Below are 21,678 nucleotides of genomic sequence, written 5' to 3' on the forward strand. Positions count from 1 at the left end.
AGGATTGGCCCGGAATCAGATGACGCATGCATGATGATGATACGATCGCCCCTCACTTCACATGGGTGTGATTTTTTTTTTTATCTGTTTTTTCTCTGGAGCAAAGGCAGCTCTGTCATTGTAAAGTTACTCATCAAGTAAATTAATTACATGTAAACGACGGAAGCAATTTCCAGAGCACAGTAGGATATTATTCCCAATGCCCCATGATGTCCCTTCAAACACTGTCAGTCTCATCCTAGTCTTTTGTATGCGCATGTGTGTGTGTGTGGGGGGGGGGGGGGGGGGGAGGGGTATGCGCATGTGTGTGTGTGTGTACACTGAAAGGGAAATGTGTCTGTAAGGCAGTGGAAGTGTTAGGTTACACTGGGGCTTTTCCCCTGCATCATTCTACAGTGCACGCACGCACGCACGCACGCACGCACGCACGCACGCACACACACACACACACACACACACACACACACACACACACACACACACACACACACACACACACACACACACACACACACACACACACACACACACACACACACACACACACACACACACACACACACACACACACACACACACACACACACACACACACACACACACACACACAGTGTGTGTGGGTGTGAGGTGTGACACTGTGGGGTGTCGGCCCCACTGTGCTCAGTGATTTACATTTAATTAATCTGGTTGATGATTAACTACTGTCTGAAGGAGCTCTGCTCTAAATAGCTGAGGTGACTTTTACAAATTAGGCTACAGTGAAAAACAAAAACACATGAAATGTGTTTTGTTTGTGTCACAGTTTGTGCGCTTAATTTCAACCAGGCATCCCTATTTTGGGCATGTCATTATAGGGGAAATTATGATTATTATTTCTTCCCCCCAAACATAGCGAAAATATCGAAGCTCACAATGCAACCTAACCTTTAAAAATGTCTTCTAAATCATGACAGTTTTCTGAAATACCTATGTTTCTGTATCAGTGGTGCTCAATATTTCATGTCAAGGACCCCAACAATTAGATGTAATTGGCCCCCGACCCGCATCTGAAAATGTGTTGTTCCAGGGACCCCACAGAAGCAAAGATTTGAGTTAAAAACTTTGGCTCTGAAAGATATATTCAAAGACTTGCGCCATATTTTCAAGATTCTTCAAAAATAGCAGACATACAAGCTCGTAGCGCTACGAGCTTGTAGGTCTGCTACTAAGTCATGGCTTTCCGGGTCGGTGGGAACACAAGCATTGGCGTGTGATTGGCCGATCACCGCCATAGCGATGATTTGATTGGCTGAGCAAAGTACACATTGAAGATAAAAAGCGAGGGCAGAAAAGTGAAGACGCCAAAAGTGGTTGGCCGGAATTTACTTTTGTGATGATTTGATTGGCTGAGCACGGAATGCGATGTATGATGCTGTATGACGATATAGAGCGCACTCACTTCACACAGATGTGATTTTCAGTTTTACACTAAAAGCTCTTTAGTTCTGTTTGCTTCTGTAGGACAGTCAACCAATGGTAGGGCTTGGTGACTTGCCTCAACCAATGGTAGGGCTTGGCGACTTGCCTCAACCATGGTAGGGCTTGGTGACTTTGCCTCAACCATGGCAGGGCTTGGTGACTTGCCTCAACCATGGCAGGGCTTGGTGACTTTGCCTCAACCATGGTAGGGCTTGGTGACTTGCCTCAACCATGGTAGGGCTTGGTGACTTGCCTCAACCATGGTAGGGCTTGGTGACTTGCTCAAATGAGATTACAACAAGAAACACAACTACCGGTATGTCTATAATATATGAGATACCATCCTATACAGACATGTGGTGAGAATTGAACCTGTGTGATCTACAGGTTAGGTTACAACAATCTTTGGCCCCTTCTCAATTTGGGGATGTCAAATGTGCATCATATGTATATATGTCCATATATTTCATAACTTCAGCCAGTCAATGTTAGTTTAACCCATTTTGGGCGGGAAGTGGGAACCCCTTTTGGTGTTTAAAGCATTATGTTATACTTTAGCTATTGAAAAATAGCAGATCTACAAGCTTACAAACTTGTAGGTCTGCTATTTTTGAAAAATCGCGAAAATGTGCTTCAAACCTTTGAATATACATTATTACAGAGTGAACATTTTAACTCAAATCTTTGCTCCTGGGGAGAGGTCCCTGAAAGAACATATTTTCAGATGGGGGGGTCGGTGGCCAATTACATATAATTTTTGGGGTCCTTGACATGAAATATTGAGCACCACTGATACAGAAACATAAGGTTTTTCAGAAAACTGTCGGGATTTTGAAGACATTTTTTAAATGTCAGGCCTAAATGGGTTAAATGAACGATCAATGAGGAATCCATCATGACAGACAGCCTCTCTGGAGGACAGAGAGAGTTGTGCTGTGTGTCCTGACTCCTGTAGAAGTGAGACATGCAGCCCAGGCAGTGATGCTGTGCAGAGCAGTGATGTAATGCCGTTTAACAGAATGGACCTCGCAAGCGCGCGCGTGCAGCCATGCGCACACACACAAACACACACACCAGTCCATCTTTCTCTGTGGGTCTGCAGAATCACAGACATCTCCCAAGCAGCTTTTGTTTACACAACAACACCTATCAGCTTTCTCAATGGAGAATCGATACCTGTCATGATTTATAACCATGACAGATAGAAAGGAATATGACTCTGCAACCATAAAACTGATCATCATCACCCCCCCCCCCCCCTCCCTCCCTCTCTGGATTGATGACCTCACTATTTTAATATTATACAGCACTGAGCACTAGCAGGAAACCATCACATCACCTGGAGAAAGTCTGTAAAGCATGCCATACAACCACACGCACGTCACACACACACACACACACACACACACACACACACACACACACACACACACAGTGTTGAATCTAATCTACATTCAGTTGGGAACCTTATTTTTAATCTCCATTGCAATAATATGGTAATAATAAATATAAAAGGTAGTGGTGTCACTGCAGTTTGCTATATCTGCTGATGAACCAAATCAAACCAATGCAACCATTGGAACACAGTAAAACACACACACACACACACACACACACACACAAACATAGCAGATGAGAGGCAGACCACAGTAACGGACCACAGTAACAGACCACAGTAACAGATTACAGACCACAGTAACACACACACACACACACACACACACTCACCAACAGAGCAGATGAGAGGCAGACCACAGTAACGGACCACAGTAACAGACCACAGTAACACACACACTCCTCACCAACAGAGCAGATGAGAGGCAGACGGTCACCCATCCATGCGAGCAGCAGCAGCCTCAGCAGAAGCCGTGCCGTTCCGAGCTGTTCCTCCTCCATCATGGTGCAGCTCCTCATTACATTACAGCCCAGGGCAGGCAGCAGGTACCGAAGAGAGACTCGTCTTCTTTTGTTGTCATCTTGGAGACAATAATTCTTCCTCAGCCAACATCTGCAGCCATGCAGCGTCGCTCTGTGTTTGTTCCACCGCGGCTGTGTGTTGTTATTTATTTCAGCCGAGACAGAGCGATCACACACACCTCCCGGTCCTCGCCTCGGGAAGTACGATGATGCATAATAGCAACAACAATAATGATAAAGGAAATAATGGTCAACTCATTTCACACAGGCAGGACAGGAGGAGCAACACAAACGAAGCCTTCTTCGTGCTTCAGCGATACATTAAAATACTGCTGTCCAGTGTTGCCAGATTGCGTGAGAGAAACAAGCAACCAGGTCTATGAAAACCAGAGCCGGCTCTGATGAAAACAAGCCAAAAAGAATCTGATTGATTGATTGATTGATTGATTGATTGATTGATTGATTGATTGATTAATTGATTGAACATTTTATTTCACAGTATACATTTCAAACGAAATCAGTCAATTAAAAAAATACTGCTACTTGGACGAAACCATGAAAAGCACTGTTGACTTTTACATCAGGTTCCTCCATTTTCAATTAATCAGCAGAACAAAGACGTACAAATATACACTTCTATGAAAAACAGGAAATCACTCTATAAATAAGGTAAAAAATAAAACATGTACAATTCCATACTGGGTGACCAGTTGTCCCCCTCTGCGTGGGACAGTCCCTTACTTTTCAGCCGCCCCACAAACTTTTAGTTTTTTTTATTTATTGTGGCCGTCCGCATAGGTGCTCTTTGAGAGTGGTTTTGAAGTAGTCAAGGGATTCACATTTCTTAATCGCTGTTGGTAGGGCGTTCCACATTTTAGTGGCATAATTATTGCGACCGCAGTTTGCATAATTTACTATGAAATCGTACATTTCCCGTCAGTCAGTCAGTCGGTGAGTTGTTTGGTTTGGTCATGTCTCGTGACAGACATCACGTGACATCATCAGGGATGGAGATCCCTGATGTCATCAATATTGGCCAGCAACTCTACATCTGACCTCAAACCCTTAGATCTCCATATATGGAGCTGACCTGTTCTGACATTCCATATGTTGATCCTTCCCCATCCATCCTTCCTATTCGATGTCTACCTTTTGACTGATACCTGTCCATTCAAACTCTAGACGGGACCGCCCCCAAAGTTATTAGTGCAGCCGCGCCCGGCAGCCGGCGAAAACTAGAGTTCTCATCAGGCCCGAAAATGAAGGCCCGGCCCTAACTGGGCCCTCATCAAACCCTGTAACACTCAAGACACTGCCACCATTAGATCTCCATACATGGAGAGATTTGGGGCTCCATTTTCGTCACCGCTAAACCCCTTACCCCTAAACTTCTTTGCCTTTTTTTCCTATTTTGCAAAACATTTTTGAATAGTTAAAATGGCCAGTCTACAAGCTCACAATGTGTCAATGTAGAGGCTAGCTGAACTATTCAAAAATGTAAAAAAAAAAAAGGCAAAGAAGTTTAGGGATAAGGGGTTTAGTGGTCACGAAAATGGAGCCCCTGGTGCTTTACCTCTGGCAGTTGAGGTGGGCAGATAGATATACGGACATTCCTGAGGAGCAGCGACTGTGTGTTCTTTGTGTCCTGGGAGTTGTAGATTAGTTTCATTTTGTTTTCCACTGTCCACTATACCATGATTTAAGAAACTCTTTATTTGAAAAGAAAAGAAAATCAGGCTAAGAACCCAGATTTGTTTTGGATGTTGTAGCCTATGTTTAAATTGGTTGTTCACTAATGAAGTTTTTGTTTTAGGAAAATTCATAGAGAAGGCATGGCAGTTACGTTGGAGAACGATGTATCATGTATCCATAAGTAACTGTTTATGTATTTTGTTCATGGTGTATCATTGTGTATGTAAAGTTTGTGAGTGTCTTGTAGGCCCGTGCGGGCTGGGCATAATTGATGTAGGACACTTTAATAAAAACTTATCTAATATCTATCTATCTATCTATCTATCTATCTATCTATCTATCTATCTATCTATCTATCTATCTATCTATCTATGGAGCTGACCTGTTCTGACATTCCATATGTTGATTTGACCTCATCAAACCCTGTACACTCAAAACACACTCCATATATGACCAGTACAGAATTCATTCCATATGTTGATCTGACCACCCATGCCAAAGCGCCAGCGCTCGCCACCTCGCCCAGCAGTCTGCTGCTGTCACCTAGGCGGATGCACGCACGTGACCACGCGCTTCTCGCCCTCTAGGCGTCTTACTCGTATTATAGGAGCGAAATGAATTTGAGCCGAATCTGGGTTGCTTTATTGAAATGTTGAACTCCCTCTGGTGTTGACGTGTTGTACCGAGCACTTCGGAGGGAATCTTGAAAAAACAAGAAAGTGGCCACACACACAACTGGGCGGCTGTGGCTCAAGAGGTAGAGCAGGTCGTCCAATGATCCATGGGTCGGCGGTTCGAATCCCGGCTCCTCCTGTCTACATGTCGAAGTGTCCTTGGGCAAGACACTGAACCCCAAATTGCTCCCGATGTGCTGGTTGGTACCTTGCATGGCTTCCGCAATCGGTGTATGAATGTGTGTGTGAATGGGTGAATGTAATGCACAATCTATGTAAAGCGCCTTGGATAAAGGCGCTATATAAATGCACCATTTACCATTTACAAAATTAAATACATAAAACATCTTGATTTTTAACAACACAAATCTTGTATGTGCGTTAAATGAAACTTAGTGGTTTGTTTAAAACAACATTTCGCAACCCGCAACTACAAATGTTTACAAGCCCAAAGTCGCTTATAATAAGCGGACATGGCAACACACTTTCTGCTGTGTCAAGTGAACCACTAGGGGGGCGTATACAACTTCCGGCGAAAGGCTCTTCGAAATAAAACCTACAGTACGCCGAATATGTTGCAAATGTATTGAGAAATCGTAAATCTGTAATGTGAAGAAACAAGATGTTTTATTGGAAATGGAATATACATAATTTGTACAATAGTAAAGATTATAAGATCATATTTAAATTTGAACCAGTATAAGCTGACTCATATACTGACAAAATAAATCAAGATATTATGTCAAGACTAAAAATCAGACACTATGTATTTGGCAAAGCCTCCATATTCTGATAATCTTCTGTGAAAGGTTGTTCACACTAAACCACACTAAACCATAGGCTGGTCGAGTATTAAAATACTGATGTTTCTGATTCAAATGCATGATTCCACTATTTATAAATTCCAAGTGGAAGGTTGTATTTTGAATGAAATTTGTTTTGTGGTCTATAGCTCAGTCAGTTTTTCACACGATTAAACATGATTGAGTTTCTCACACACACACACACACACACACACACACACACACACACACACACACACACACACACACACACACACACACACACACACGTCCCTTCCGCAGCTGGGAATTTATGTTATTTTTCAGATGAAACCGTAAATAGGTTGAACAGTGTCAAAAGGCACTACTGGGATTCGAACCCAGGATCTCCTGTTTACTAGACAGGCGCTTTAACCATCTAAGCCATAGCGCCACTGGTGCATGGCGGCCATAAATAAGCTCTATAGTCATGCACATTAGGTATACGTTGAGTGCAGGTTTAAAATACACGATCAGATCTTTTTAATCACATTCACATTTATACACATGATGCAACTTTCAAAATTGTCACTTAATTACAACCACAAGTGTACATTAGGTGTAAAGGAATGGTTATTTTCTGCAAGATTCCCACGATTTTTGCAGTTTATATACATTGATGATTGATTGGTTAATTGATTGATTGTTCGAAAATGTTATTAACAGGTTGTAGAATGGGTAGTTCACAAATCTGAGTGGATGAAACTTGAAAAAGCACTAAGACTTGTTTACATCAGGGTCCTCAATCTATTTTCAATTCATCAGAACAATTAAAAGACATACACTTCTATGCAAAAAAAAAAAAAGGAAAATCATATACACCAGGGATGTCAAACTCAAATACGCAGTGGGCCAAAATGAAAATATTGGTACAAGTCGAGGGCCGGACTTTATTTAAAACGTATTGAAATGATTGCACATATTGAATCTGGATCTAACACAATATAGTGCACTAACATTAATCATTAAATTAATTACATAAATAAAATCAGTTGCAATATTGGCCATAATGTCAAGTGAAAACGTTTTTCAATAGGCCAAAAGCAAAAACGTATGTCCCTTTATAGCAAGATAAATGCAAAGATTAAACTGCAGGCATTAACTGAAAAGGCATTATTAAAGCTTGGTTTGCTGCTCTGTGATCGTCACCAATTACTGCTTTCATATAGTAAAATGAGAAAGTAAATCAAATCAGGTGCATTAATAATTACTTATGGCTCTATCTACAACTTTTCCTGAGTCCATTCAACTGAAACATGAACATGTACTCTGCCACCTGGCTTGAAAATCCCCGTTTTCAGAGTCAACCTTTCATTTAGCAATTTTTGGGGAGAGGGGTAGCTGAAAGTTGACCACAGGCTTGTAATGTTCATTGTTGTTTTGTATATTTGTATTGTCATTTGTGTGGAAAAAGGAAAATCAATAAATAAATTGTTGGAAGAAGAAAAAAATAGCACAATTGTTTTCTACTTGTTGGGGGGAAAAAAGAATTGTGGCATTATCATGATCATTAGTGAGGACCAATTATATGAAGATAGGTTGAAAAGTGGTGAAGTGGTCCTTTAAGTAGTGAATGAGTCTTAATAGGCCCATATCAGTTATTATAAAAATGCTCAAAGTTCAATTAAACATTTTATTGCAGCAAAACCTCATCTTCAATAAAGTAACAATGTTCTTCAGCACCATGGACAGCACCCACAATTATCAAAAAGATAGACAGTCAATGCGGTCAAGGCTTTCCAAAATATTTTTAAAAAATATTTGAAAATATTTGAAACCATTTTTTAAAAAAATAGAAAATTAGACTGGTGAAAAACAACCCCATTTCTTTCTGCCCCATGCCATGCAGTCTCTTCAGCGGTCTCAGAAAACAACACTCACTGGGCAGGAAGAGTAGAGAGACAGTGAGTCACCTCCCTTCATTCTTATGTCTCCTTCTTGCATTCAACAGCAGGCAGGGCGGGGCTTGGCAGAACCTGGTTACCATTCAATGATATGCCGTTTGCAGTCCCTATTGCACTTGGCGCAGGTGAACCAAGTGCTCTTTCTGCAGCGGTCTCTCTCTGCGACGGTCTCCGTCTCCGCTGAAGCGGTGTCTCTTTTTTCGTCACCAGTTCTTTCTCTTTCTTTGACAGTTTTATCTCATTGTTGTCCAGCCCTCTCTCTATCTGCTCCAGTCGCCGTTGTCTCTTCGCCACCTGCGTCTCCGTCTTCTCCAACTGTCTCTCCCTCTTGTCCAGCTCTCTCTCTCTCTTCTCCAGCTGCTTCCATTCCTTGGGTAGCAGTTTCTTTTCGGCTGACGGCTTTTGCTTCTTCTTTGGCGGTGCTGCTGTGGACCTGCGCTGGTGCCTCCAGCGATTCCATCCACTCATTTCCACAAACTATTGTGAACTGTGAAGGTTTGCTAATTGGAGGTGTTTTAAGCCCTCAATGGGGGCGTGGCTTTTACCCCCCAAGAACCAATGAAATTGAATGCTGCCCTGAAGACATTCAAAATGCAGCTGATCAAACTTAATTGGTCAACAGGTTTCTGCATTGACCTGATCACATGGATGGACTATACTAGACCATATAAACCTCCGTATATTTTTTTTACTGTCTTTATATGATGATCTCACACACACGCACGCACGCGAGAGAGAGAGAGAGAGAGAGGGGAGAGACAATTATTTATTTTGCAGTCTGTAGGCCTACACTTGACTTGCTTAATAAAATATACAAGCCTACATATCCAGTTATGGGGGAGGGGGGGGGGGAATTCAATGCAATTCAATGCAATTCATTGAGGGCTTATGGTAGGGAAATAGCCAATAATGCGCTTTTGAACAAAATAACACCTGCACCTCTTTGGTGGGGACGTAGCCTAACTACTACAAATAAAGGTAAGAAAGCCTTTTAGTATGGAATTCTCCTTTAAATGTAGTTACTATGAACAATTTCCTACCTTCCTTTATTATTTTTAATATGGCAAAGGTAGTGTAGAATTGTGTGAAACAAGAGTGAAATGAAGTAGACCTCAGGTCTAGCATTTTATACTTGACAAGGATGGGTGTTTTTTGGATTCCTCCTGACAGTAAACAAAGCAGTTTGTCACACCTGGCCAGTCTGGTCTGGCCTTTTGTTCTGACCATAGCCTGCATGGGGGATTTGAGAGCCTCAAAGGATTTTCCACAGAAAGGGTAAATGATGCAAATGTAACCAACAACTCAAGTTAACTGAAAAGTGATTTCTTAAGGGACCACTACAACTGCACTAAACCAAAATGGCCATAAATTAATAGTTATCAACCCATTTAGGCCCCTTTACCCCTCTTCTAAATCCTCCAGTTTTCTGAAATAAATATTTTCACGATTTTTCAAAAATAGCAGACCTACAAGCTCGTAGCGTGCCACTCGGTGGCGCGCTATGAGCTTGTAGATCTGCTATTTTTCAATAGCTAAATTATAACATAATGTTTAAAACACCAAAAGGGGTTCCCACCCAAAATGGGTTAATGTACTGTAGTGGTCCATAATTTACCACATGTATAAAATAAATATTTTAGTTACAAACCTACATGAAAAGGACTTGAGAATACCTTGGCTTAGGCGATGGTGCCATCTGCTGTACACTGGACGCAATACCATCCTGCAATCTGCACAGAACTGATCGTGAATTTTATTGTGCATGGTTTGTCTAGCTGTGTGGAAAAACACAATTAAGAATGTATTGTAGCGTAGGCTATACATCATTCATCACAAACGAATTGTTCACAACTATAAGACTATTCATAAAAGGGTGTAGAAATCACGGGGGCGGGGCGGGGGGACAAAACGGACACCCACCCCTCTGCTCCGGCGCCGGTGACGTCAACACTCTGCGCTGCTGGGCTTACGGAAGAAAGGAGCAACCGACAGACAGACAAACGAGGTAAATATTAATTATAATGCATCGCATAATATTTTCATTTTTCCTTTGATGCTTTCTACACACGCGGTGTCTAACGTACAGTTATCTGCAATTGTAGTCTTTATAGTCTATCAACTTTGTATGCACTTTTGCAAGTTTCATAGTAGTACAGACGCCTGTTGTTACAGGGTTAACGTCTCTCATTCACAGATTGCATTAAAGAGATTTCTGTTCTTGATTTATTTTATTTTATTATTGTTCTTTCATTTAGATTTGGTTGTGTTTGGCATTATGGGATATTGTGTGTGCTGCGCATTGAGCATTGATTCTTATTTTGGAATAGTCAGACGGTTTTGTCAGACGCTTTTGAAATAGGGTGCTGAAAGGACATTATTGGGCATCTGGGGCACATCACTTGAATTAAATGACAACATTATACATCTGCTACACACTCTGCAAACATTGATTTACATTGTTCAGTTTTTATATTGCCATGGACAAAATTGCTTGCAGAGAATCCTCCAATCAATGGCACTTTAATAATGCGTAATTGTTGTATCTGCAAATGATTGCATTTTATTGCTGTAATGTCATTTAGCAGTTTATGTTGCACAAATGTAATGACCTGATGACAGATTGTACTATTTGCCACACTTGTCCTTAACACCCAGTGTTGTGAAGTATTCACAAAGCAGGATTATCAAGTTAGCTAAAATGCCGGTAACTTTAAAAACAATGATTATCAATCATCAACATATGTAGAAAGATTTGTTGTACAGATTTATGTCAGTATCATCCAGGCAGGGTACATAATCTTTTTCACAATTATCTCTAACTTTCTAATCCATCATCCAATATGTGTGAGACACCTTTTAAAAAAAAAAAATAACATTGGTTCTAGAACTGGTTCAGTTTATTTTGTATGATGGTTTATATCACATCTGCATATTCCAACCTGAACAGTGACACGCCGGAACCACCACTTTGGTTCCCACTTATTGGAGTCATTCGCAGAATATGCCACCTTGTGTCTAGAAAAACCCTTATTAATTTATATTATACAATGATTTATCCATATATTTCATACTGTAACATGGTTGGGGCCAGTAATTTCACGTCTAATCTTAATTGTATTTTTTTATTACAAAAACGTTTTATCAAAATGATTACTTTTTCTAGCAAATTCACCATTTCCACTCCTCTGTTTCAGTCTTTGAAAATTCTTCCCATTTATGATATAAACAAACTTCAAATATGCATTTTTTATTCCAATCAATTCATAAACTACCCCCAGCCTGTTTTCAAAATGTATTCCATTTTAATAACGAAATCCATAATCATTACACCAGAGCATCCATTGATCTTCATTCCGCTTTCTTCAGGACAACATCGGCCCAATTTTCCATCAAGTTCAGAGGACCACGCTTTTGAATAACTTACCGTCTCATATCAGAGTCTGTACTAGTCTCAGTTCTTTTAAGAGACAATTACTGCAATTTTTATTAACAAGCTTGGGCAACACGCCCTAGTCATGTTATTATTTGATATTATTATTAGAATATTTTTTTCTTTTTTCATTATTTAAAAAAAAAAATCTTTAGGCTTACCAATATTATTCATATCTTAATTTCTGTTATTTAAGCTCAACTGGTAGCTTCTCGATAAGCCCCTTTGAGTTTTTTTTGGCACTTCCAGCACAACATGTATGTAACTAATCTTGTTTCTTATTGAAATATTTGCTTTCTGTATTTATTTTATTTTACCATATTGTTGTTATTATGTACATATGTGCAAATAAACTAAACTAAACTTCAGGGCAAGAAGAAGTATTTGGTTCCAGTTCCATAACCAACTTTTAGGTATCATTTAATTTGGTTCAAAATTAGGCAGGAAAACAGAATGGAAGCGGTTCAACCCCGGTGGAAAAGGGGCCTTAGTCAGACAGGGAGCCAGCATGTAGATTGCCTTTCACAGAGACTGCATATTTGAGATGTGTACTTTTTCTTCCCCCTTCTTTTTTCTTGCACAGACAACAAGGGGAGCGACCAGCAGCCATTGTTTTGTCTTCCGGGTCAATTCTTCAACAGTACAGAACACAACGCAGATTTCACAGAGGTTTAAGGTGTGTTCAGCCAGCCAGATAAAAAGACTGAGCCAGACTGTCAACCGACTGTATCAAAGAAAACTCTCTTGGATTGTATCAGACAACACGGCATAAACACAGTAGTAGACTGCGATATATATATTTTTTTTTACATATGTTTATTGAATTTTCTTTACAACATAGTAATTTCAAAGGAATTATTGACATATATTTCCCCCCCCACATCCCCATGGCAGCAAATACAAAACAAAATCTTCGAAGAAAAATCAGGAAATGTCCATAATTACAGAAAAAAACAAAAACAAAAAAACAATAAAAGAAAAGAAACGCATTACATACAGTTTAACAAACAAATGCACAATGTCCATCACAGTTCCCTACCCCCACCCCACAGCTGACTACTCCAATTAACCACTATACATCCAAATAGACTGCGATAGTTAATGAAAATGAATGAGCCACCGGAAAAAGAGAGACGCGTCCAAGTAAAACGTAAGAGTTCTGTGGAGAAGCCTCTGCCTACACCGGCATCCCTGCCAGAGGAAGCTCTGTCTGCAGCAGATGTGGAAAAAGAACCACCGCCACCAGCACCAGAGGACAGAGGAGAGGAGTCCCAGCACGCCCCGACGGACGAGCCGCCGAAAAAAAGGACACGCGTCCAAAGAAAACGTAAGAGTTTGGTGGAGGAGCCTCAGCCTACAGCATCCCTAGCCCTACCTAGCCATCAGCATCCCAACCAGAAGAAGGTCTCTCAGTGATGTAAATAGGTTTTCAATGTATGAGTCCCAGGGATGCAGGGATGGTCTTTTAGATGAGCCCCAGGGACATTTTATGAGTCCCACTTCAACGGCGTTAAGGAGTCATATTTTGCCTTTTTCTTTTACAAATTGCAGCATTTAACTCCCCTTTCATTTTATATGGTTATAATGTGGTTTATATTCATGTAGAAAACAGAAGAAGAAATAATTATTATAACTAAAGCTAGCAAAATAAACTCCCTCTGCATCCCGTGGATGCAGAGGTCGTTTTTATTGCGTCCCTTAACTATAAACTGCATTTTGGGATGCAAAATGCACCCTATTTTAATCTCTTGTCTTCTGTCTGCAGATGTGGGAAAAGAACCACCACCAGGAGAGGATCCCCAACAGGACCCTGTTTCTGCTGCGCCTGCCCCCAAGGAGGTCTGTACGGATACCTGCTGCCAGGAAACCCAATCCCACACCCCAGTTCAGCCAGTTGTTGCCAAGAAGGAAACCGGAAGGACCTTTGCAAAGACGGAGCGATATTGTAACCGAGAATGGTACGCGAGTCGAGACTGGCTCGTGCTGTGCAGCACTCGGAAGCGGCTGATATGTCACGTTTGCCGCTTTGCCGCGTCTCGCAACCTAATCACCTTCTCGGCAAAATGTGGCGAGGACAGCTTCTCCGCTAGGGGCGTGAACAATTGGAAGAAATGCCCCCTGATCCTGGACAAGCACGAGAACACTTGGAAACACCGGACGTCCGTTCAGAGGCGTCATGCCTACTTAAACCCGTCGCCGGAGCAAGCTCCGCTGTCGGACGGGGATGAGAAAAAGCGGTCCTCTTCGGAGGAGAGCGGAGAGGAGTCTCGGCAGCAGGAAGAAAAACGTCTCAATTCGAACCAGAGTAAAACAACGAGTCCGTGTAAAGTCCCCGACCCTGTTCACACCACACGTGGTTCCTACTTAAAGCCGTCACCGGAGCGCGTGGAGGAAAAACCACCACCCAGAAGACGTAAAAAGCAGTCCTCTTCGGAGGAGAGCGATGAGGAGTCTCAGCAGCGGGTAGAAAAACCCGACCCCGTTTACACTACGTGTGGTTCTACGGTGTGCATGGACACCTGCTGCCAGGAAACCGAAGCCCCGGTTCAGCCATTTGTCACTAAAAAGGAAACCGCCAGGTCTTATGGAAAGACTAAGAAAATCGACCGCTATTGTGACCCGGAGTGGTACATAAGTCGAGACTGGCTTTTGCTGTGCAGCACTCGGAAGCGGCTGATATGTCACATTTGCCGTTTCGCCGCGGCTCACGCCTTGATCACGGTCTCGAACCGCGGCGGCAAGGAAGACTTCTTGACCACGGGTGTAAACGATTGGAAAAAATGCCCCCAGATCCTGGACAAGCACGAGAACGGTTTCAGACACCAGGAGGCCGTGCGGAGGAGTCTTTCCTACAAGCTGCAGACGCCCGCTAAGCCGCGAGATCTGTCTGCTGAACAGAGCCACAGGCGAGACGGCATCCTTCAGGTACTCCACTGTCTTCGCTTCCTCGTGAGGCAAGGGATCACCATCAGGGGGCATGACGACAAGGAGTCCAACTTCCATCAGCTGACCGCCTTGGTGACGAGGAAAAACAAAGTGCTGGACAGCTTCATGGCCACGGGTAAATACTTCTCCCACGACATCCTGAACGACCTGCTGCAGCACATGTATCGGGTCTCGTTCAACGCGCTGCTGACCACCATCAGAGGCGCCGGACATTACGCCATGGTCGTGGACGAGGCCAGGGACGTGAGTGGCAAAGAGCAGCTGTCCTTTTCCCTCCGATGGGTCTCGGGGGACTACGCCGTGCACGAGGACTTCATCGGGATGCACGCGTGTCCGAGCGCCGACGCTCAGTCCATAATGCACACGGTCGAGGACGTCCTGTGCCGGTGCGGTCTCGACATCATGGACATGCGGGGCCAGACCTACGACGGTGCGTCCGTGCTGCAGGGGCAGATGTCAGCCGTGGCCAGCCAAGTTAAGGAAAAAAACCCAAAAGCCCATTCCGTCCACTGCGTGAGTCACAGCCTCTACCTGATTCTCCAGGAGGTGGCGTCCAAGTGTCCGATGATCCGGGGGGCCCTGTCGCTCGTGCACGACATCCACGAGATGATCGCCGCCTCGCCGGAAAGGCTGGACGTGTTTGCCAAAATGCGCGTCTCTCTCGCTTGCAAAAGGGAGAGAGACGTGGGCTGCCTGAAACGCGTCTGCCCCGCCCGTTGGATCTGCAGAGTGTCGGCCGTGAAGTCCCTCCTGGATAACTACGAGGGCGTGTATTATACGCTGGACCAGATGATCTATTCGGGGGTCCTGACGGAGGCCGTGAAAAAAGTGCCCGGGGTGCGGGCGCTCATGAGCCAATTTGAAGTTCACCTGGGCTTGAAGGTCTTCCTGCAGCTCTTCTCCGCCGCTGAGAAGGCGGCACGCGCTCTGCAGTCGAAAGAGGAGATACGCACAGAAACCGTGCTGTCCAACGTGAACACGCTCAGCGCACACTATCAGGGAATGAGGTCGGACGCGGTCTTTCATCAGATATGGGAGAGCGCAAACACGACGCTAACCCAAGCTCCCACCACCTCCCTCCTTCCTCCTCCGACAACACAAGAGCGGCTGTCCACTTGCCGCTACGAGGATCTTTTCGCGAAATACGCACTGCAAAGCCCAGAAGAGCTGTACAGGAGCCGATTCTTTGAGCTGCTCGACTGGTTGACTTCAGAGCTGGACGGTAGGTTTGACCGGCCCACCCTGCGTCTCCTGTCTCACGTCGAGAGTCTGCTGCTCGCAGCTGTTAACAGGTGAGGGTACCATTTTCTGTTGTTCGTAGCTTTGTACAGTATATCTGTGTAGTAAGAAGCACTCTTTTAACCCATTTAGGCCTGACGTCAAAATAAAAATAAAAGTTCGCCCTGAAAGAATATATATTGAAAGATTTGTGCCGCATTTTCACGATTTTTCAAAAATAGCAGACCTACAAGCTCGTAGCGCGCCACTCGGTGGCGCGCTATGAGCTAGTAGATCTGCTATTTTTAAATAGCTAAAGTATAACATAATGCTTAGTTAAAACACCAAAAGGGGTTCCCGCCCAGAATGGATAAGAACGGATAAGAAATCGTGACAGTTTTCTGAAAAACCCTATGTTTCTATGTCAGTGGTTCTCAAACATTTTCACGTCAAGGACCCCCAAAACTATATGTAATTGGCCACCGACCCCCATCTGAAAATATGTAGTTCCAGGGACCCCCCCCAGAAGCAAAGACTTGAGTTAAAAACGTTCGCTACTGAAAGAATAAATTCAAAGATTTGTACTACATTTTCAGGATTTTTCAAAAATAGCAGATCTACGAGCTTGTAGATCTGCTATTTTTCAATAGCTAAAGTATAACATAATGCTTAAAACACCAAAAAGGGTTCCCGCCCAAAATGGGTTTACTTGTTTGTGTCATTAGTATATCCACAGTTCCACACAGAACACACATATTACACTTATTAAAGTGACGTAATTCATTTTGAAGTGGTGCAACCACTTCCTTAAGTGACTGGCTGGGTGGGTGCGTCTGAGCACGAAAACAGCATGGTTGTTTTTCACCACCTGTGCGCAACCTAACACACACACAAACACACACACATATTAACTGTATATATGGTGAGTTCGGGTGTGCCAGTACAGTACAGTTACAGTACCGTACAGTGGAGGGTACAGAAGAGGGACCTCCACACGGTAACTCTGTCATTTCTCAACCGTTTCGGACGCGGGGCGGCTCGCCGGAATCGGGCCGGCACCCTGGATGCGTTCCTGTGGGTCTGGAACTCACCCCCTCCCCCCCCCCCGGAGTTGCACCACTTACTTCACACGGGTGTGATTTTTTAAACAAGGTTGATTTTTCAAATAAATAATAATACAAAAATACTTTTTGCTAACAGAAGATCGCGTCTACCTAAAAACGCCCAAAATCCCCAGGTGCACGCACGCCGTCTTTATTTGCATTATGGCTCATAATCTGTCCAAAATGCGATATTCGGGGCTTGATTAGAGCTTAATTTGACTTAGATGTGCCAAAAACTATGATCGCCCGGACGATTCACCTCTGCTTGCTGTCTAATCTAGCGGACGTTTACTACAGTTTGAACCGGGAACTAATTGTCGGCCATTTCAGCTGTTTGGTCAAAAACGTCTGGCACTGGTGAGCTACGGCCCCCCTAAAGTACTGAACCTGTTAAATGTTGCTATTATCATCCTATAATTATGCCTATTATGGTTTTAACAGGTCGGACGTAGGGCCAGTTGAAATCCCATACGACGTTGCCGCTCAGTGTAAGGGAGACGTGGACATGGCGATGCTCTCCACACAGCTGACGATGCTCCCGAGCCTTTTGGCAGACCACAACAACAGGACAAATGAGCACGCGGTCACAAGCGTGACCAAGATAGCGTCACTCGTGGACGTGCTGGCGGCAGCGGGGGACGCCGCGGCGGAGCGCTTCACCGAGGTCGACAAGCTGCTGCGGCTCTACCTGACGGTGCCGATGACGAACGCCACCGCCGAACGGAGCGTGTCGAGCCTCCGTCAGCTGCAAAACTGTTCACCGATGAGCGAGAAACGCCTCAACCACCTGCTTTTCATGCACATCCACAAAAGGCTGACCGACGAGTTGGACATGAACGAGGTGTTGAAAAGCTTTTGCTTTGGGAACGACAGGCGGATCCTGTACTTTGGGCAATAGAGGAATTAACCACATGGTGCTGATTGATTAATGCTCACTTGTTACACGACATCTTTGTTTTCAATGTATTTTGAGTCTGATAAATTGTGCAAATCCTGTCTGTAATGTATTATGTGTTACTACGTCTGTTGTGTGAACCATTATGAAGGGCAAAATACATCTGCTTTTAACCCATTCTGGGCGGGAATAGCAGATCTACAAGCTCATAGCGTGCAGGTCTGCTATTTTTGAAAAATTGTGAAAATGTGGCGTAAATCTTTGAATAATTATTCTTTCACAGTTTTCAACTCAAATCTTTGCTTCTGGGAGCAACATATTTTCAGATGGGTGTCGGCGGCCAATTACATATAATCTTGGGGGTCAAGTGTTTGCACTGACACACAGAAACATGAGGTTTTTCAGAAAACTGTCAGGATTTAGAAGACATTTGTAGAATGTCCTCAGGTCTAAATGGGCTAATATGAATGTTCTGCTCAGGTGCTTAATGTGGGTTCAGGTTCTTTCAGGTTAGTTTATGAGGAACTGAACTGAATATTGCCGAGCGGTTAAGTGGTACAGATTGGCGGGCTGCTACCGCTTTCAGGATTTTCAAGTGGGCCAGAAAAGTAATAGCAAAATGAAAGTGAATTTTTCCCTCCCCAATGGTTCTTAACCCATTGTGACCTGAGATCAGATTCTAAAAATGTCTTCTACATCCTGACAGTTTTCTGAAAAAGCTGTTTCTATGTCAGTCGTTTTTCAAAAATAGCAGACCTACAAGCTCGTAGCGCGCCACTCGGTGGCGCGCTATGAGCTTGTAGATCTGCTATTTTTCAATAGCTAAAGCATAACATAATGCTAACACCAAAAGGGGTTCCCGCCCAAAATGGGTTTTAAAAGAACAAGATGCTGTGTCAAGAATTAGCACAATTTATGAGTTCAAAATACATCTTTGGTGAGAAAAAGTGTGATACTGTATATATTTTGTTAATATATTAACTTCATTTGCACACAGTAACGGCTTCCCTTCCCGCCCTATTGTGATAGAACAAAATAAGTCCTCAAACATGTATGTTTCCGTAGGTAATAATTATTCTCTCCAACTACCCGCTATTAAAGTATAGGTAATTAACACACCCCAGGATTCATTTCCTGTGAATCGGTTGAAATTGACTGGTGAAATTTTACAAATTGTAAATAATGGCCTTCCGTATTTCCTGTCCTTTTACATGTTTGATTTTGACCACACTACACTTGGTTGGTGATGCTGCTGTAACAAAATAAAATGTGTGTTTGAACATCTGAAACACTCCAATATATTATACGGTGAATATACATGAGACACATACACGTGATGAACATGAAATCAGAGTTTGATCTTAATTTAATAGGTTATATAAACCGCAATTGAATAGGTTATCAACAATGTTATTGCAACAGACTTAAAGATGGAGTTTTCATGTGTCTATGAGGTGACAGTACTTCATTAGACACCATGGAGTTGTTTTTATGTGCAATGGTGTATTAACTTTGTATTTAGGGTTTCTTCCTGGAGGCTGAACCCTTGACAGTCAAACGGGCCAATGAAGTAAACAGTAATATAGTGACACCACACTATCAGCCCCTCCCCTAACCCCTCCCCCTTTATCATACAACTACAGCTGTGGGTGTGGCTTCAGTTCAGGTGGATCACCACCCATCACCACCCACCAGGCAAACCAGGCATACTTAATGAACTGGTGGGCGTGTCCACATAAAAGCATGATTTTAACAAATACTGTACACTTTTTGGAAAAAGTTCTTCCCTCTTATATTGTAATAATACATGATCATGTTTTAGGGTGGAAAAAATGGTGGCACTCCATCTTTAACTTAGCTCAACAGACAGATCTATAATAACGTGTGAAATCATTATAAATCAACATATTGCTTCATTGAGTTCATTCCTCTCTCTGGCAGCGGTGGCCGAACGGATAGCGGCGCGGTCTTGATACCGGAAGGTTCCTAGTTCGAATCAGCTGTCCGACACGTTAAAAAAATTACCACCGCTGAAGTGCCCTTGAACAAGGCATTGAACCACTACGATGAAATGTGTTCTATGAGCAGGGCCTGGCTGGAAACAAGTTCTTGAGCTTAGCCCAGATACCCTGGGTAAATATAGATTTCATTTCATTTCATTTCATGCCTGGGCCTTGGGACGGTGTCATACTCTGACCATTCTGACGACAGGGCTTCAAATTCTTTCAAGACACACGAGAGAATGGAACAAGGGCTCAAACTATAGTCTGAGAGAGTCTTGCTGCTTATTGGGAGAGAGAATGGAACATGGGCTCAAACTATAGTCTGAGAGAGTCTTGCTGCTTATTGGGAGAGAGAATGGAACATGGGCTCAAACTATAGTTTGAGAGAGTCTTTCTTGCTGCTTATTGGTAGATGATTCTTTCATTCTGATTCAGATTGTCCAGCTATGACCTGGCTGTAAGTAATTGATTGCAATGCTGTACATCTGCCACTACAGGGCGCTGCTCTGCAACAAACCGCCCCAGCAATGGGGACGGGACATGCATGCTCCTACTAGGCTACTGATGTCCTGAGTCTACACCACTGGTTCCCAAACTTTTTCATGTCAAGGACCCCCAAATCGACACTAAGTAGCCCACGGACCCCCATTTGAAAAGATATAATTTCCAGGGACCGCCATAAGAGAAGATTTGTACGGCTCTAGCAGTGATTTTCAACCCGTTTAATTTCAAGGACCCCCCAGTTTGACATGCATTAGTCTACGGAACCCTATTTAATAGCATTTCTATCTGGGACCCCCAATTTATATTGTAAAATCAATGCTAATTTAACTGAGCACAAATGGAACCAAATGGACCCTAAGGCCCTTTCTGAAACCAGTCCCTTGACTTGAAGTGCTCTCGGGAGGTTCCCTCGTCAGGAAGTGCCCCTCCAGCTGAATCAAGTTCCCTTGATTAGGGTGCTGGGTATAAAAAACTGTTTGGAAATACACTCGCCCTCCTTGTGCAGAAATAGGAAACAGACACCATTCGTTTCCATGGTTACCTTAAAACATGTAGGCTGTAACTGGTTGAATTATCTACACACAGATCCGTAACGCTATACTAGTCTAGTAGCCAGCCCATAGAGCCCCATTGTGAACCCGGACATGTTGAGTACACCAAGGTTTTATGTTATAAATTATGAGTATGGGTCCCCAGCATGTAGAAACTGCCGGATGCTAACTTGCATATGTTGAGCAATTTTCATAATTGGCATAATATGTGACCATACCATTAACAAGGCAAAAAATTTCATCATGCTTTATGTAGCATGTGATGTGTCAAACAAATCCATTTCAAACATGTTTTGCAAAAACATTTGGCATGGCTGTTTTAAGCCCAATGAGTGTTTGTTTTTTGCAAAACTAATGCTTGGAATGGATTCAGCATCATGAAAACCCCCTAGTTTGACACATCACATGCTAGATAAAGCATGATGCAACATATGCAAGTTAGCATCCGGCAGTTTCTACATGCTGGGGACCCATACTCAACATTTCTAACATAAACGTTGGTGTACTCAACATGTCCGGGTTCACTTTTTGGCTACTAGACTATACTGTGCAACGTTTTCAA

General features: G+C 43.1%; 2 protein-coding genes across 3 annotated transcripts in view; one reads left to right on the forward strand and one right to left on the reverse strand.

The window, feature by feature from the left end:
• The window catches only part of lrp3 (low density lipoprotein receptor-related protein 3), a 32,381-nt gene extending 28,751 nt beyond the window's left edge, over positions 1-3,630 (reverse strand). For both annotated transcript variants that reach the window (XM_079496460.1, XM_079496459.1), the window contains exon 1: positions 3,261-3,630. In XM_079496460.1, the coding sequence (XP_079352586.1) occupies positions 3,261-3,372 (112 nt within the window). In that variant the 5' untranslated portion in view covers positions 3,373-3,630. The remainder of the gene's footprint in view (positions 1-3,260) is intronic.
• A 6,745-nt stretch (positions 3,631-10,375) lies between these two features.
• Positions 10,376-18,161, forward strand: LOC306920054 (zinc finger MYM-type protein 1-like). The gene is made up of 4 exons (XM_079496663.1): positions 10,376-10,471; positions 12,480-13,223; positions 13,662-16,134; positions 17,605-18,161. Exons 2-4 carry the CDS (start codon positions 12,998-13,000, stop codon positions 18,059-18,061), a joined length of 3,156 nt encoding a protein of 1,051 aa, XP_079352789.1. The 5' UTR covers positions 10,376-10,471; positions 12,480-12,997; the 3' UTR covers positions 18,062-18,161.
• Positions 18,162-21,678: the final 3,517 nt, after the last annotated feature.

Source organism: Electrona antarctica (genome assembly GCF_951216825.1).
Source record: "Electrona antarctica genome assembly, chromosome: 3".
Lineage (NCBI taxonomy): Eukaryota > Metazoa > Chordata > Actinopteri > Myctophiformes > Myctophidae > Electrona > Electrona antarctica.